General features: G+C 52.2%; 1 protein-coding gene across 3 annotated transcripts in view; it reads left to right on the top strand.

The window, feature by feature from the left end:
* The window catches only part of heatr6 (HEAT repeat containing 6), an 80,061-nt gene that overhangs the window by 24,613 nt on the left and 38,309 nt on the right, over positions 1-17,139 (top strand). For all 3 annotated transcript variants that reach the window (XM_055941393.1, XM_055941392.1, XM_055941394.1), the window contains 4 exons: positions 4,635-4,736; positions 9,144-9,284; positions 11,449-11,669; positions 13,726-13,900. In XM_055941393.1, coding sequence (XP_055797368.1) covers positions 4,635-4,736; positions 9,144-9,284; positions 11,449-11,669; positions 13,726-13,900 — 639 coding nt within the window. The remainder of the gene's footprint in view (positions 1-4,634; positions 4,737-9,143; positions 9,285-11,448; positions 11,670-13,725; positions 13,901-17,139) is intronic.

Here is a 17,139-nt window from a genome sequence, read left to right as displayed (position 1 = left end):
GGTATGTACGTGTAGGCAGGGGGACCAGGGAGCTGAGGTGGTACGGTATGTACGTGTAGGCAGGGGGACCAGGGAGCTGAGGTGGTACGGTATGTACGTGTAGGCAGGGGGACCAGGGAGCTGAGGTGGTACGGTATGTACGTGTAGGCAGGGGGACCAGGGAGCTGAGGTGGTACGGTATGTAACGTGTAGGCAGGGGGACCAGGGAGCTGAGGTGGTACGTGTAGGCAGGGGGACCAGGGAGCTGAGGTGGTACGGTATGTACGTGTAGGCAGGGGGACCAGGGAGCTGAGGTGGTACGGTATATACGTGTAGGCAGGGGGACCAGGGAGCTGAGGTGGTACGGTATGTACGTGTAGGCAGGGGGTCCAGGGAGCTGAGGTGGTACGGTATGTACGTGTAGGCAGGGGGTCCAGGGAGCTGAGGTGGTACGGTATGTACGTGTAGGCAGGGGGACCAGGGAGCTGAGGTGGTACGGTATGTACGTGTAGGCAGGGGGACCAGGGAGCTGAGGTGGTACGGTATGTACGTGTAGGCAGGGGGACCAGGGAGCTGAGGTGGTACGGTATATACGTGTAGGCAGGGGGACCAGGGAGCTGAGGTGGTACGGTATGTACGTGTAGGCAGGGGGACCAGGGAGCTGAGGTGGTACGGTATGTACGTGTAGGCAGGGGGACCAGGGAGCTGAGGTGGTACGGTATATACGTGTAGGCAGAGGGACCACGGAGCTGAGGTGGTACGGTATGTACGTGTAGGCAGAGGGACCAGGGAGCTGAGGTGGTACGGTATGTACGTGTAGGCAGGGGGACCAGGGAGCTGAGGTGGTACGTGTAGGCAGGGGGACCAGGGAGCTGAGGTGGTACGGTATGTACGTGTAGGCAGGGGGACCAGGGAGCTGAGGTGGTACGTGTAGGCAGGGGGACCAGGGAGCTGAGGTGGTACGGTATGTACGTGTAGGCAGGGGGACCAGGGAGCTGAGGGGGTACGGTATGTACGTGTAGGCAGGGGGACCAGGGAGCTGAGGTGGTACGGTATATACGTGTAGGCAGGGGTACCAGGGAGCTGAGGGGGTACGGTATGTACGTGTAGGCAGGGGGACCAGGGAGCTGAGGTGGTACGTGTAGGCAGGGGGACCAGGGAGCTGAGGTGGTACGTGTAGGCAGGGGGACCAGGGAGCTGAGGTGGTACGGTATGTACGTGTAGGCAGGGGGACCAGGGAGCTGAGATGGTACGGTATGTACGTGTAGGCAGGGGGACCAGGGAGCTGAGGTGGTACGGTATGTACGTGTAGGCAGGGGGACCAGGGAGCTGAGGTGGTACGGTATGTACGTGTAGGCAGGGGGACCAGGGAGCTGAGGTGGTACGGTATGTACGTGTAGGCAGAGGGACCAGGGAGCTGAGGTGGTACGGTATGTACGTGTAGGCAGGGGGACCAGGGAGCTGAGGTGGTACGGTATGTACGTGTAGGCAGGGGGACCAGGGAGCTGAGGTGGTACGGTATGTACGTGTAGGCAGGGGGACCAGGGAGCTGAGGTGGTACGGTATGTACGTGTAGGCAGGGGGACCAGGGAGCTGAGGTGGTACGTGTAGGCAGGGGGACCAGGGAGCTGAGGTGGTACGGTGTGTACGTGTAGGCAGGGGGACCAGGGAGCTGAGGTGGTACGGTATGTAACGTGTAGGCAGGGGGACCAGGGAGCTGAGGTGGTACGGTATGTACGTGTAGGCAGGGGGACCAGGGAGCTGAGGTGGTACGGTATGTACGTGTAGGCAGGGGGACCAGGGAGCTGAGGTGGTACGGTATGTACGTGTAGGCAGGGGGACCAGGGAGCTGAGGTGGTACGGTATGTACGTGTAGGCAGGGGGACCAGGGAGCTGAGGTGGTACGGTATGTACGTGTAGGCAGAGGGACCAGGGAGCTGAGGTGGTACGGTATGTACGTGTAGGCAGGGGGACCAGGGAGCTGAGGTGGTACGGTATGTAACGTGTAGGCAGGGGGACCAGGGAGCTGAGGTGGTACGGTATGTACGTGTAGGCAGGGGGACCAGGGAGCTGAGGTGGTACGGTATGTACGTGTAGGCAGGGGGACCAGGGAGCTGAGGTTGTACGGTATGTACGTGTAGGCAGGGGGACCAGGGAGCTGAGGTGGTACGGTATGTACGTGTAGGCAGGGGGACCAGGGAGCTGAGGTGGTACGGTATGTACGTGTAGGCAGGGGGACCAGGGAGCTGAGGTGGTACGGTATGTACGTGTAGGCAGGGGGACCAGGGAGCTGAGGTGGTACGGTATGTACGTGTAGGCAGGGGGACCAGGGAGCTGAGGTGGTACGGTATGTACGTGTAGGCAGGGGGACCAGGGAGCTGAGGTGGTACGGTATGTACGTGTAGGCAGGGGGACCAGGGAGCTGAGGTGGTACGGTATGTACGTGTAGGCAGGGGGACCAGGGAGCTGAGGTGGTACGTGTAGGCAGGGGGACCAGGGAGCTGAGGTGGTACGGTGTGTACGTGTAGGCAGGGGGACCAGGGAGCTGAGGTGGTACGGTATGTAACGTGTAGGCAGGGGGACCAGGGAGCTGAGGTGGTACGGTATGTACGTGAAGGCAGGGGGACCAGGGAGCTGAGGTGGTACGGTATGTACGTGTAGGCAGGGGGACCAGGGAGCTGAGGTGGTACGGTATGTACGTGTAGGCAGGGGGACCAGGGAGCTGAGGTGGTACGGTATGTACGTGTAGGCAGGGGGACCAGGGAGCTGAGGTGGTACGGTATGTACGTGTAGGCAGGGGGACCAGGGAGCTGAGGTGGTACGGTATGTACGTGTAGGCAGGGGGACCAGGGAGCTGAGGTGGTACGGTATGTAACGTGTAGGCAGGGGGACCAGGGAGCTGAGGTGGTACGGTATGTACGTGTAGGCAGGGGGACCAGGGAGCTGAGGTGGTACGGTATGTACGTGTAGGCAGGGGGACCAGGGAGCTGAGGTGGTACGGTATGTACGTGTAGGCAGGGGGACCAGGGAGCTGAGGTGGTACGGTATGTACGTGTAGGCAGGGGGACCAGGGAGCTGAGGTGGTACGGTATGTACGTGTAGGCAGGGGGACCAGGGAGCTGAGGTGGTACGGTATGTACGTGTAGGCAGAGGGACCAGGGAGCTGAGGTGGTACGGTATGTACGTGTAGGCAGGGGGACCAGGGAGCTGAGGTGGTACGGTATGTACGTGTAGGCAGGGGGACCAGGGAGCTGAGGTGGTACGGTATGTAACGTGTAGGCAGGGGGACCAGGGAGCTGAGGTGGTACGTGTAGGCAGGGGGACCAGGGAGCTGAGGTGGTACGGTATGTACGTGTAGGCAGGGGGACCAGGGAGCTGAGGTGGTACGGTATATACGTGTAGGCAGGGGGACCAGGGAGCTGAGGTGGTACGGTATGTACGTGTAGGCAGGGGGTCCAGGGAGCTGAGGTGGTACGGTATGTACGTGTAGGCAGGGGGTCCAGGGAGCTGAGGTGGTACGGTATGTACGTGTAGGCAGGGGGACCAGGGAGCTGAGGTGGTACGGTATGTACGTGTAGGCAGGGGGACCAGGGAGCTGAGGTGGTACGGTATGTACGTGTAGGCAGGGGGACCAGGGAGCTGAGGTGGTACGGTATATACGTGTAGGCAGGGGGACCAGGGAGCTGAGGTGGTACGGTATGTACGTGTAGGCAGGGGGACCAGGGAGCTGAGGTGGTACGGTATGTACGTGTAGGCAGGGGGACCAGGGAGCTGAGGTGGTACGGTATGTAACGTGTAGGCAGGGGGACCAGGGAGCTGAGGTGGTACGGTATGTACGTGTAGGCAGGGGGACCAGGGAGCTGAGGTGGTACGGTATGTACGTGTAGGCAGGGGGACCAGGGAGCTGAGGTGGTACGGTATGTAACGTGTAGGCAGGGGGACCAGGGAGCTGAGGTGGTACGGTATGTACGTGTAGGCAGGGGGACCAGGGAGCTGAGGTGGTACGGTAAATACGTGTAGGCAGGGGGACCAGGGAGCTGAGGTGGTACGGTATGTACGTGTAGGCAGAGGGACCAGGGAGCTGAGGTGGTACGGTATGTACGTGTAGGCAGAGGGACCAGGGAGCTGAGGTGGTACGGTATGTAACGTGTAGGCAGGGGGACCAGGGAGCTGAGGTGGTACGTGTAGGCAGGGGGACCAGGGAGCTGAGGTGGTACGTGTAGGCAGAGGGACCAGGGAGCTGAGGTGGTACGGTATGTAACGTGTAGGCAGGGGGACCAGGGAGCTGAGGTGGTACGTGTAGGCAGGGGGACCAGGGAGCTGAGGTGGTACGGTATGTACGTGTAGGCAGGGGGACCAGGGAGCTGAGGTGGTACGGTATGTACGTGTAGGCAGGGGGACCAGGGAGCTGAGGTGGTACGGTATGTACGTGTAGGCAGAGGGACCAGGGAGCTGAGGTGGTACGGTATGTAACGTGTAGGCAGGGGGACCAGGGAGCTGAGGTGGTACGTGTAGGCAGGGGGACCAGGGAGCTGAGGTGGTACGTGTAGGCAGAGGGACCAGGGAGCAGTGAAGGGGTTATGGTTCCACAAACTCTGTGTGTGTGTGTGTGTGTGTGTGTGTGTGTGTGTGTGTGTGTGTGTGTGTGTGTTTAGGTGGTCCAGGGTGCAGTGAAGGGTCTCCAGTCCTCTCTCTGTGGAGGGGAGTGGAGGTTTGGAGGGCAGGAGGAACTGGGAACTCTACTGGCAGTTCTCAAGGTAAACATCTACTGTTTTTACACTGGGTCAAATATACACTGGGTCAAATATACACTGGGTCAAATATATACTGGGTCAAATATACACTGGGTCAAATATACACTGGGTCAAATAAATCAAATATACACTGGGTCAAATATATACTGGGTCAAATAAATCAAATATACACTGGGTCAAATATATACTGGGTCAAATATATACTGGGTCAAATATACACTGGGTCAAATATACACTGGGTCAAATAAATCAAATATACACGGGGTCAAATATACACGGGGTCAAATATACACGGGGTCAAATATACACGGGGTCAAATATACACGGGGTCAAATATACACGGGGTCAAATATACACGGGGTCAAATGTTCACTGGGTCAAATGTTCACTGGGTCAAATGTTCACTGGGTCAAATAAATCAAATATACACGGAGTCAAATATACACGGGGTCAAATGTTCACTGGGTCAAATAAATCAAATATACACGGGGTCAAATATACACGGGGTCAAATATACACGGGGTCAAATATACACGGGGTCAAATATACACGGGGTCAAATACACACGGGGTCAAATATATACTGGGTCAAATAAATCAAATATACACTGGGTCAAATATATACTGGGTCAAATATATACTTGGTCAAATATATACTTGGTCAAATATATACTTGGTCAAATAAATCAAATATACACTGGGTCAAATATACACTGGGTCAAATAAATCAAATATACACGGGGTCAAATATACACGGGGTCAAATATACACGGGGTCAAATGTTCACTGGGTCAAATGTTCACTGGGTCAAATAAATCAAATATACACGGAGTCAAATATACACGGGGTCAAATGTTCACTGGGTCAAATAAATCAAATATACACGGGGTCAAATATACACGGGGTCAAATATACACGGGGTCAAATATACACGGGGTCAAATATACACGGGGTCAAATATACACGGGGTCAAATATACACGGGGTCAAATATATACTGGGTCAAATAAATCAAATATACACTGGGTCAAATATATACTGGGTCAAATATATACTTGGTCAAATATATACTTGGTCAAATAAATCAAATATACACTGGGTCAAATATACACTGGGTCAAATAAATCAAATATACACTGGGTCAAATATATACTGGGTCAAATATATACTTGGTCAAATATATACTTGGTCAAATAAATCAAATATACATTGGGTCAAATATACACTGGGTCAAATATACACTGGGTCAAATAAATCAAATATACACTGGGTCAAATGGGTCAAATATACACTGGGTCAAATGGGTAAAATATACATTGGGTCAAATATACACTGGGTCAAATATACACGGGGTCAAATATATACTGGGTCAAATAAATCAAATATACACTGGGTCAAATATACACTGGGTCAAATATACACTGGGTCAAATGGGGAAAATATACATTGGGTCAAATATACACTGGGTCAAATGGGGAAAATATACATTGGGTCAAATATACACTGGGTCAAATATACACTGGGTCAAATAAATCAAATATACACTGGGTCAAATATACACGGGGTCAAATGTATACTGGGTCAAATAAATCAAATATACACGGGGTCAAATATACACGGGGTCAAATAAATCAAATATACACTGGGTCAGATATACACTGGGTCAAATATACACGGGGTCAAATATATACTGGGTCAAATATACACTGGGTCAAATATACACGGGGTCAAATAAATCAAATATACACTGGGTCAAATAAATCAAATATACACTGGGTCAAATAAATCAAATATACACTGGGTCAAATATATACGGGGTCAAATATATACTGGGTCAAATAAATCAAAAATACACTGGGTCAAATATACACTGGGTCAAATATACACTGGGTCAAATAAATCAAATATATACGGGGTCAAATAAATCAAAAATACACGGGGTCAAATAAATCAAATATACACGGGGTCAAATATACACGGGGTCAAATATACACGGGGTCAAATATACACGGGGTCAAATGTACACGGGGTCAAATATATACGGGGTCAAATATATACGGGGTCAAATATATACGGGGTCAAATAAATAAAATATACACTGGGTCAAATAAATAAAATATACACAGGGTCAAATATACACGGGGTCAAATAAATCAAATATACACGGGGTCAAATATACACGGGGTCAAATATACACGGGGTCAAATATACACAGGGTCAAATAAATCAAATATACACGGGGTCAAATAAATCAAATATACACGGGGTCAAATATACACGGGGTCAAATATACACGGGGTCAAATGGGTAAAATATACACTAGGTCAAATGGGTCAAATATACACTGGGTCAAACAAATCATATATACACTGGGTCAAATATACACTGCGTCAAATATTTACTGAGTCAAATATACACTGCGTCAAATATATCAAATATACACTGGGTCAAATATATCAAATATACACTGGGTCAAAGAAATAAAGGGACCACTTAAACAACACAATGTACCTCCAAGTCTTCCTATGCTTCCTGGCTGATGTTTTGGTCAATTTTGAATGCTGGCGGTGCTTTCACTCTAGTGGTAGCATGAGACGGAGTCTACAACCCACACAAGTGGCTCAGGTAGTGCAGTTCATCCAGGATGGCACATCAATGCGAGCTGTGGCAAAAAGGTTTGCTGTTTCTGTCAGCGTAGTGGCCAGAGCATGGAGGCGCTACCAGGAGACAGGCCAGTACATCAGGAGACGTGGAGGAGGCCGTAGGAGGGCAACAACCCAGCAGCAGGACCGCTACCTCCGCCTCCACCTTTCCACCCTACTGGGTCAAATAAATCAGATATACACTGGGTCAATTATACACTAGGTCAAATATATACTGGGTGAAATATACACTGGGTCAAATAAATCAAAAATACACTGGGTCAAATAAATCAAATATACACTGGGTCAAATAAATCAAATATATACTGGGTCAAATAAATCAAATATATACTGGGTCAAATATACACTGGGTCAAATATACACTGGGTCAAATATATACTGGGTCAAATATACACTGGGTCAAATATACACTGGGTCAAATAAATCAAATATACACTGGGTCAAATATACACTGGGTCAAATAATTCAACTATACACTGGGTCAAATATATAGTAGGTCAAATGGGTCAAATATATACTGGGTCAAATATATAGTAGGTCAAATGGGTCAAATATATACTGGGTCAAATATATACCGTGTCAACTATTCACCGTGTCAAATATTCACCGGGTCAAATAAATCAAATATACACTGGGTCAAATATATACTGGGTCAAATAAATCAAATATATACTGGGTCAAATAAATCAAATATATACTGGGTCAAATCAAATATACACTGGCTCACATATACACTGGGTCAAATATACACTGGGTCAAATAATTCAACTATACACTGGGTCAAATATATAGTAGGTCAAATGGGTCAAATATATACTGGGTCAAATATATAGTAGGTCAAATGGGTCAAATATATACTGGGTCAAATATATACCGTGTCAACTATTCACCGTGTCAAATATTCACCGGGTCAAATAAATCAAATATACACTGGGTCAAATATATACTGGGTCAAATAAATCAAATATATACTGGGTCAAATAAATCAAATATATACTGGGTCAAATCAAATATACACTGGCTCACATATACACTGGGTCAAATATACTGTAGGTCAAATGGGTCAAATAAATACTGGGTAAAATAAATCAATTATACACTGGGTCAAATAAATCAAATATACACTGGCTCAAATATACAATGGGTCAAATATATACTGGGTCAAATATATACTGGGTCAAATATTCACTAGGTCAAATAAATTAAATATACACTGGGTCAAATATACACTGGGTCAAATAAATCAACTATACACTGGGTCAAATATATAGTAGGTCAAATGGGTCAAATATATACTGAGTCAAATATATAGTAGGTCAAATGGGTCAAATATATACTGGGTCAAATATATACCGTGTACACTATTCACCGTGTCAAATATTCACCGGGTCAAATAAATCAAATATATACTGGGTCAAATATATACTGGGTCAAATATACACTGGGTCAAATAAATCAAATATACACTGGCTCTAATATACAATGGGTGAAATATACACTGGGTCAAATATTCACCGGGTCAAATATTCACCAGGTCAAATAAATCAAATATATACTGAGTCAAATATACACTGGGTCAAATAAATCAAATATACACTGGGTCAAATAAATCAAATATACACTGGCTCACATATACAGTCTTGCTCATTGAATTGATTTGATTATAAAGATCCAGAGAAACGATAGAGTGGATAATATGTCCATAGTTTGGTTGAGAGCAACTCCATGCAGGTGTTAATGTGTCCACAGAGGCTGATGTTCCAAGGTTGTCCAGGTGTGTGTGTGGATTGGCCGTCCGTGCTGTACCCCGCTCCCCTGCCTCAGTACGAAACCTGCAGTACCCCCAAACCTGCCGAACCTCCACGGAACCCCCCCACCCAGACCTCAGGGGTAAGAGACTGATGTATACCAGAGGGCCTGATGGGAACTGTAGTTCAGAGGTCCACATTTCATCTCGATGGGCAGAATCACAACTGGTTTCCATCCTTTGACCCAGTAATTGATTTCTATCCCCCTCGCCTGTCTTCTCTCTGTCTTATTACTAAACTGTCTCTCCTCTTTCCCCTACTCTCCCCCCTACTCTCCCCCTCTCCTCTTTCCCCTACTCTCCCCCCTTCTCTCCCCCTCTCCTCTTTCCCCTACTCTCCCCCTCTCCTCTTTCCCCTACTCTCCCCCTCTCATCTTTCCCCTACTCTCCCCCTCTCCTCTTTCCCCTACTCTCCCCCTCTCCTCTCCCCCCTACCCCCCCCTTCTCTCTGTCTCTCCTCTTTCCCCTACTCTCCCCCCTTCTCTCTGTCTCTCCTCTTTCCCCTACTCTCCCCCTCTCCTCTTTCCCCTACTCTCCCCCCTTCTCTCTGTCTCTCCTCTTTCCCCTACTCTCCCCCTCTCCTCTTTCCCCTACTCTCCCCCCTTCTCTCTGTCTCTCCTCTTTCCCCTACTCTCCCCCTCTCCTCTTTCCCCTACTCTCCCCCTCTCCTCTTTCCCCTACTCTCCCCCTTCTCTCTGTCTCTCCTCTTTCCCCTACTCTCCCCCCTACTCTCTCTCTCCTCTTTCCCCTACTCTCCCCCCTTCTCTCTGTCTCTCCTCTTTCCCCTACTCTCCCCCTCTCCTCTTTCCCCTACTCTCCCCCTCTCCTCTTTCCCCTACTCTCCCCCTCTCCTCTTTCCCCTACTCTCCCCCCTTCTATCTGTCTCTCCTCTTTCTCCAACTCTCCCCCCTTCTCTCTGTCTCCTACTCTCCCCCTCTCCTCTTTCTCCTTCTCTCCCCCCTACTCTCCCCCCTTCTCTCTGTCTCTCCTCTTTCTCCTACTCTCCCCCCTTCTCTCTGTCTCCTACTCTCCCCCCTTCTCTCTGTCTCCTACTCTCCCCCCTTCTCTCTGTCTCCTACTCTCTCCCCTTCTCTCTGTCTCCTACTCTCCCCCTTCTCTCTGTCTCCTACTCTCCCCCCTTCTCTGTCTCTCCTCTTTCCCCTACTCTCCCCACTTCTCTCCCCCTCTCCTCTTTCCCCTACTCTCCCCCCTTCTCTTTCCCCTACTCTCCCCCCTTCTCTCTGTCTCTCCTCTTTCCCCTACTCTCCCCCTCTCCTCTCCCCCCTACTCTCCCCCCTTCTCTCTCTCTCCTCTTTCCCCTACTCTCCCCCCTTCTCTCTGTCTCTCCTCTTTCCCCTACTCTCCCCCCTTCTCTCTGTCTCTCCTCTTTCTCCTACTCTCCCCCTTCTCTCTGTCTCCTACTCTCCCCCCTTCTCTGTCTCTCCTCTTTCCCCTACTCTCCCCACTTCTCTCCCCCTCTCCTCTTTCCCCTACTCTCCCCCCTTCTCTTTCCCCTACTCTCCCCCCTTCTCTCTGTCTCTCCTCTTTCCCCTACTCTCCCCCCTTCTCTCTGTCTCTCCTCTTTCCCCTACCCTCCCCCTTCTCTCTGTCTCTTCTCTTTCCCCTACTCTCCCCCCTTCTCTCTGTCTCTCCTCTTTCCCCTACCCTCCCCCTTCTCTCTGTCTCTTCTCTTTCCCCTACTCTCCCCCCTTCTCTCTGTCTCCTACTCTCCCCCCTTCTCTCTGTCTCCTACTCTCCCCCTTCTCTCTGTCTCCTACTCTCCCCCCTTCTCTGTCTCTCCTCTTTCCCCTACTCTCCCCCTCTCCTCTTTCCCCTACTCTCCCCCCTTCTCTTTCCCCTACTCTCCCCCCTTCTCTTTCCCCTACTCTCCCCCTCTCCTCTCCCCCCTACCCCCCCCTTCTCTCTGTCTCTCCTCTTTCCCCTACTCTCCCCCCTTCTCTCTGTCTCTCCTCTTTCCCCTACTCTCCCCCTCTCCTCTCCCCCCTACTCTCCCCCCTTCTCTCTCTCTCCTCTTTCCCCTACTCTCCCCCCTTCTCTCTGTCTCTCCTCTTTCCCCTACTCTCCCCCCTTCTCTCTGTCTCTCCTCTTTCTCCTACTCTCCCCCCTTCTCTCTGTCCCCTACTCTCCCCCCTTCTCTCTGTCTCTCCTCTTTCTCCTACTCTCCCCCACTTCTCTCTGTCCCCTACTCTCCCCCCTTCTCTCTGTCTCTCCTCTCTTTCTCTGTAGAATAAGAAGAAGAAGTCTCGAGGTCGGGGGAGGAAAGGAGGAGAGGAGGATGAGGAGAGAGAGGCAGAACCCAGGCTCCAGAGAGGAGGAAGAGGAGGGGAGGCCTGGTCTAAGACCTCGGTACTTCCTCCTCCAGGCGTTCCGTCTCTCTATCCGTTATGGAAGAGCAGTTCTGACTCAGAGTTCTCTGATCCCGAGGGAGCAGCTCACAGTAAACTGAGGTAATGCACTGTCCTCTTCTCTCTCTGTGTGTGTGGTAATGTGTGTGTTCTCCCACCAGGTTGTTCCATGGCAGAGTGTGTGTGTGTGTGGTAATGTGTGTGTGTGTGTGGTAATGTGTGTGTTCTCCCACCAGGTTGTTCCATGGCAGAGTGTGTGTGTGTGTGGTAATGTGTGTGTGTGTGTGGTAATGTGTGTGTTCTCCCACCAGGTTGTTCCATGGCAGAGTGTGTGTGTGTGGTAATGTGTGTGTGTGTGTGTGTGTGGTAATGTGTGTGTTCTCCCACCAGGTTGTTCCATGGCAGAGTGTGTGTGTGTGGTAATGTGTGTTTGTGTGTGTGTGGTAATGTGTGTGTTCTCTCACCAGGTTGTTCCATGGCAGGGTGTGTGTGTGTGTGTGTGGTAATGTGTGTGTGTGTGTGGTAATGTGTGTGTGTGTTCTCCCACCAGGTTGTTCCATGGCAGGGTGTGTGTGTGTGGTAATGTGTGTGTGTGTGTGGTAATGTGTGTGTTCTCTCACCAGGTTGTTCCATGGCAGGGTGTGTCTGTGTGTGTGTGTGTGGTAATGTGTGTGTGTGTGTGGTAATGTGTGTGTGTTCTCTCACCAGGTTGTTCCATGGCAGGGTGTGTGTGTGTGGTAATGTGTGTGTGTGTGTGTGGTAATGTGTGTGTTCTCTCACCAGGTTGTTCCATGGCAGTGTGTGTGTGTGTGTGTGTGTGTGTGTGTGTGTGTGTGTGTGTGTGTGTGTGTGTGTGTGTGTGTGTGTGTGTGTGTGTGTGTGTGTGTGTGTGTGTGTGTGTGTGTGTGTGTGTGTGTGTGTGTGGTAATGTGTGTGTGTTCTCCCACCAGGTTGTTCCATGGCAGGGTGTGTATGTGTGTGGTAATGTGTGTGTGTGTGTGTTCGGTAATGTGTGTGTGTGTGGTAATGTGTGTGTTCTCCCACCAGGTTGTTCCATGGCAGGGTGTGTGTGTGTGTGTGTGGTAATGTGTGTGTTCTCCCACCAGGTTGTTCCATGGCAGGGTGTGTGTGTGTGGTAGTGTGTGTGTGTGTGTGTGTTCTCCCACCAGGTTGTTCCATGGCAGGGTGTGTGTGTGTGTGTGTGTGTGTGTTCTCCCACCAGGTTGTTCCATGGCAGGGTGTGTGTGCGTGGTAATGTGTGTGTTCTCCCACCAGGTTGTTCCATGGCAGGGTGTGTGTGTGTGTGTGTGTGTGTGTGTGTGTGTGTGTGTTCTCCCACCAGGTTGTTCCATGGCAGGGTGTGTGTGTGTGGTAATGTGTGTGTTCTCCCACCAGGTTGTTCCATGGCAGGGTGTGTGTGTGTGATAATGTGTGTGTGTGTGTGTGGTAATGTGTGTGTTCTCCCACCAGGTTGTTCCATGGCAGGGTGTGTGTGTGTGTGTGTGTGTGTTCTCCCACCAGGTTGTTCCATGGCAGGGTGTGTGTGTGTGGTAATGTGTGTGTTCTCCCACCAGGTTGTTCCATGGCAGGGTGTGTGTGTGTGTGTGTGTGTGTGTGTGTGTGTGTGTGTTCTCCCACCAGGTTGTTCCATGGCAGGGTGTGTGTGTGTGGTAATGTGTGTGTTCTCCCACCAGGTTGTTCCATGGCAGGGTGTGTGTGTGTGGTAATGTGTGTGTTCTCCCACCAGGTTGTTCCATGGCAGGGTGTGTGTGTGTGTGTGTGTGTGTGTGTGTGTGTGTGTTCTCCCACCAGGTTGTTCCATGGCAGGGTGTGTGTGTGTGGTAATGTGTGTGTTCTCCCACCAGGTTGTTCCATGGCAGGGTGTGTGTGTGTGGTAATGTGTGTGTTCTCCCACCAGGTTGTTCCATGGCAGGGTGTGTGTGTGTGGTAATGTGTGTGTTCTCCCACCAGGTTGTTCCATGGCAGGGTGTGTGTGTGTGTGTGTGTGTGTGTGTGTGTGTGTGTTCTCCCACCAGGTTGTTCCATGGCAGGGTGTGTGTGTGTGGTAATGTGTGTGTTCTCCCACCAGGTTGTTCCATGGCAGGGTGTGTGTGTGTGGTAATGTGTGTGTGTGGTAATGTGTGTGTTCTCCCACCAGGTTGTTCCATGGCAGGGTGCGGCAGGGGGTGTTGCTGTGTCTCCTAGCCGTGGTGAAGGCAGTGGAAAAGAGGACGCTGTATGGCTATTGGTCGTCGTTCATACCGGACGCTCCCATTGGTGGACCTCCTCCTCTCACACTGCTCACTGTAGTACTGAAGGACCCCTCACCTAAGGTAGGTACACACACCTGAAAAGTAACGCTGGTCTCTCTCCCCCCAGGTGTGTGTGACGCTGGTCTCTCTCCCTCCAGGTGTGTGTGACGCTGGTCTCTCTCCCTCCAGGTGTGTGTGACGCTGGTCTCTCTCCCTCCAGGTGTGTGTGACGCTGGTCTCTCTCCCTCCAGGTGTGTGTGATGCTGGTCTCTCTCCCTCCAGGTGTGTGTGACGCTGGTCTCTCTCCCTCCAGGTGTGTGTGACGCTGGTCTCTCTCCCTCCAGGTGTGTGTAACGCTGGTCTCTCTCCCTCCAGGTGTGTATAACGCTGGTCTCTCTCCCTCCAGGTGTGTGTGACGCTGGTCTCTCTCCCTCCAGGTGTGTGTAACGCTGGTCTCTCTCCCTCCAGGTGTGTGTGACGCTGGTCTCTCTCCCTCCAGGTGTGTGTGACGCTGGTCTCTCTCCCTCCAGGTGTGTGTGACGCTGGTCTCTCTCCCTCCAGGTGTGTGTGTGAGACGCTGGTCTCTCTCCCTCCAGGTGTGTATAACGCTGGTCTCTCTCCCTCCAGGTGTGTGTGACGCTGGTCTCTCTCCCTCCAGGTGTGTATGACGCTGGTCTCTCTCCCTCCAGGTGTGTGAGACGCTGGTCTCTCTCCCTCCAGGTGTGTGTGTGAGACGCTGGTCTCTCTCCCTCCAGGTGTGTGTGTGAGACGCTGGTCTCTCTCCCTCCAGGTGTGTGTGTTTGACCCTGGTCTCTCTCCCTCCAGGTGTGTTTGACGCTGGTCTCTCTCCCTCCAGGTGTGTGTGTGTAACGCTGGTCTCTCTCCCTCCAGGTGTGTATAACGCTGGTCTCTCTCCCTCCAGGTGTGTGTGAGACGCTGGTCTCTCTCCCTCCAGGTGTGTGTGAGACGCTGGTCTCTCTCCCTCCAGGTGTGTGTGACGCTGGTCTCTCTCCCTCCAGGTGTGTGTGTGTGACGCTGGTCTCTCTCCCTCCAGGTGTGTATAACGCTGGTCTCTCTCCCTCCAGGTGTGTGTGTAACGCTGGTCTCTCTCCCTCCAGGTGTCTGTGTAACGCTGGTCTCTCTCCCTCCAGGTGTGTGTGTGTAACGCTGGTCTCTCTCCCTCCAGGTGTGTGTGTGTAACGCTGGTCTCTCTCCCTCCAGGTGTGTGTGTGTGACGCTGGTCTCTCTCCCTCCAGGTGTGTCTGTGTAACGCTGGTCTCTCTCCCTCCAGGTGTGTGTGACGCTGGTCTCTCTCCCTCCAGGTGTGTGTGACGCTGGTCTCTCTCCCTCCAGGTGTGTGTGACGCTGGTCTCTCTCCCTCCAGGTGTGTGTGACGCTGGTCTCTCTCCCTCCAGGTGTGTGTGACGCTGGTCTCTCTCCCTCCAGGTGTGTGTGACGCTGGTCTCTCTCCCTCCAGGTGTGTGTGACGCTGGTCTCTCTCCCTCCAGGTGTGTGTGTGTGACGCTGGTCTCTCTCCCTCCAGGTGTGTGTGTGTGATGCTGGTCTCTCTCCCTCCAGGTGTGTGTGTGTGATGCTGGTCTCTCTCCCTCCAGGTGTGTGTAACGCTGGTCTCTCTCCCCCCAGGTGTGTTTGACGCTGGTCTCTCTCCCTCCAGGTGTGTGTAACGCTGGTCTCTCTCCCTCCAGGTGTGTGTGTGTAACGCTGGTCTCTCTCCCTCCAGGTGTGTGTGTGTAACGCTGGTCTCTCTCCCTCCAGGTGTGTGTGTGTGTGATGCTGGTCTCTCTCCCTCCAGGTGTGTGTGTGTAACGCTGGTCTCTCTCCCTCCAGGTGTGTGTGTGTGATGCTGGTCTCTCTCCCTCCAGGTGTGTGTGTGTGATGCTGGTCTCTTTCCCTCCAGGTGTGTGTGTGTGATGCTGGTCTCTCTCCCTCCAGGTGTGTGTGTGTAACGCTGGTCTCTCTCCCTCCAGGTGTGTGTGATGCTGGTCTCTCTCCCTCCAGGTGTGTGTGTTTGACGCTGGTCTCTCTCCCTCCAGGTGTGTGTAACGCTGGTCTCTCTCCCTCCAGGTGTGTGTGTGTAACGCTGGTCTCTCTCCCTCCAGGTGTGTGTGATGCTGGTCTCTCTCCCTCCAGGTGTGTGTGTGTAACGCTGGTCTCTCTCCCTCCAGGTGTGTGTGTATAACGCTGGTCTCTCTCCCTCCAGGTGTGTGTGTTTGACGCTGGTCTCTCTCCCTCCAGGTGTGTGTGTGTAACGCTGGTCTCTCTCCCTCCAGGTGTGTATGACGCTGGTCTCTCTCCCTCCAGGTGTGTGAGACGCTGGTCTCTCTCCCTCCAGGTGTGTGTGTGTAACGCTGGTCTCTCTCCCTCCAGGTGTGTATGACGCTGGTCTCTCTCCCTCCAGGTGTGTGAGACGCTGGTCTCTCTCCCTCCAGGTGTGTGTGACGCTGGTCTCTCTCCCTCCAGGTGTGTGTGACGCTGGTCTCTCTCCCTCCAGGTGTGTGTAACGCTGGTCTCTCTCCCTCCAGGTGTGTATAACGCTGGTCTCTCTCCCTCCAGGTGTGTGTGACGCTGGTCTCTCTCCCTCCAGGTGTGTGTAACGCTGGTCTCTCTCCCTCCAGGTGTGTGTGACGCTGGTCTCTCTCCCTCCAGGTGTGTGTGACGCTGGTCTCTCTCCCTCCAGGTGTGTGTAACGCTGGTCTCTCTCCCTCCAGGTGTGTGTGACGCTGGTCTCTCTCCCTCCAGGTGTGTGTGACGCTGGTCTCTCTCCCTCCAGGTGTGTGTAACGCTGGTCTCTCTCCCTCCAGGTGTGTGTAACGCTGGTCTCTCTCCCCCCAGGTGTGTTTGACGCTGGTCTCTCTCCCTCCAGGTGTGTGTAACGCTGGTCTCTCTCCCTCCAGGTGTGTGTGTGTAACGCTGGTCTCTCTCCCTCCAGGTGTGTGTGTGTAACGCTGGTCTCTCTCCCTCCAGGTGTGTGTGTGTGTGATGCTGGTCTCTCTCCCTCCAGGTGTGTGTGTGTAACGCTGGTCTCTCTCCCTCCAGGTGTGTGTGTGTGATGCTGGTCTCTCTCCCTCCAGGTGTGTGTGTGTGATGCTGGTCTCTTTCCCTCCAGGTGTGTGTGTGTGATGCTGGTCTCTCTCCCTCCAGGTGTGTGTGTGTAACGCTGGTCTCTCTCCCTCCAGGTGTGTGTGATGCTGGTCTCTCTCCCTCCAGGTGTGTGTGTTTGACGCTGGTCTCTCTCCCTCCAGGTGTGTGTAACGCTGGTCTCTCTCCCTCCAGGTGTGTGTGTGTAACGCTGGTCTCTC

This window comes from Salvelinus fontinalis, chromosome 13 (assembly GCF_029448725.1).
Source record: "Salvelinus fontinalis isolate EN_2023a chromosome 13, ASM2944872v1, whole genome shotgun sequence".
Classification (NCBI taxonomy): Eukaryota; Metazoa; Chordata; class Actinopteri; order Salmoniformes; family Salmonidae; genus Salvelinus; species Salvelinus fontinalis.
The sequence above is the reverse complement of the archived record's forward strand: the minus strand, read 5'-3'. Positions and strand labels throughout refer to the sequence as shown.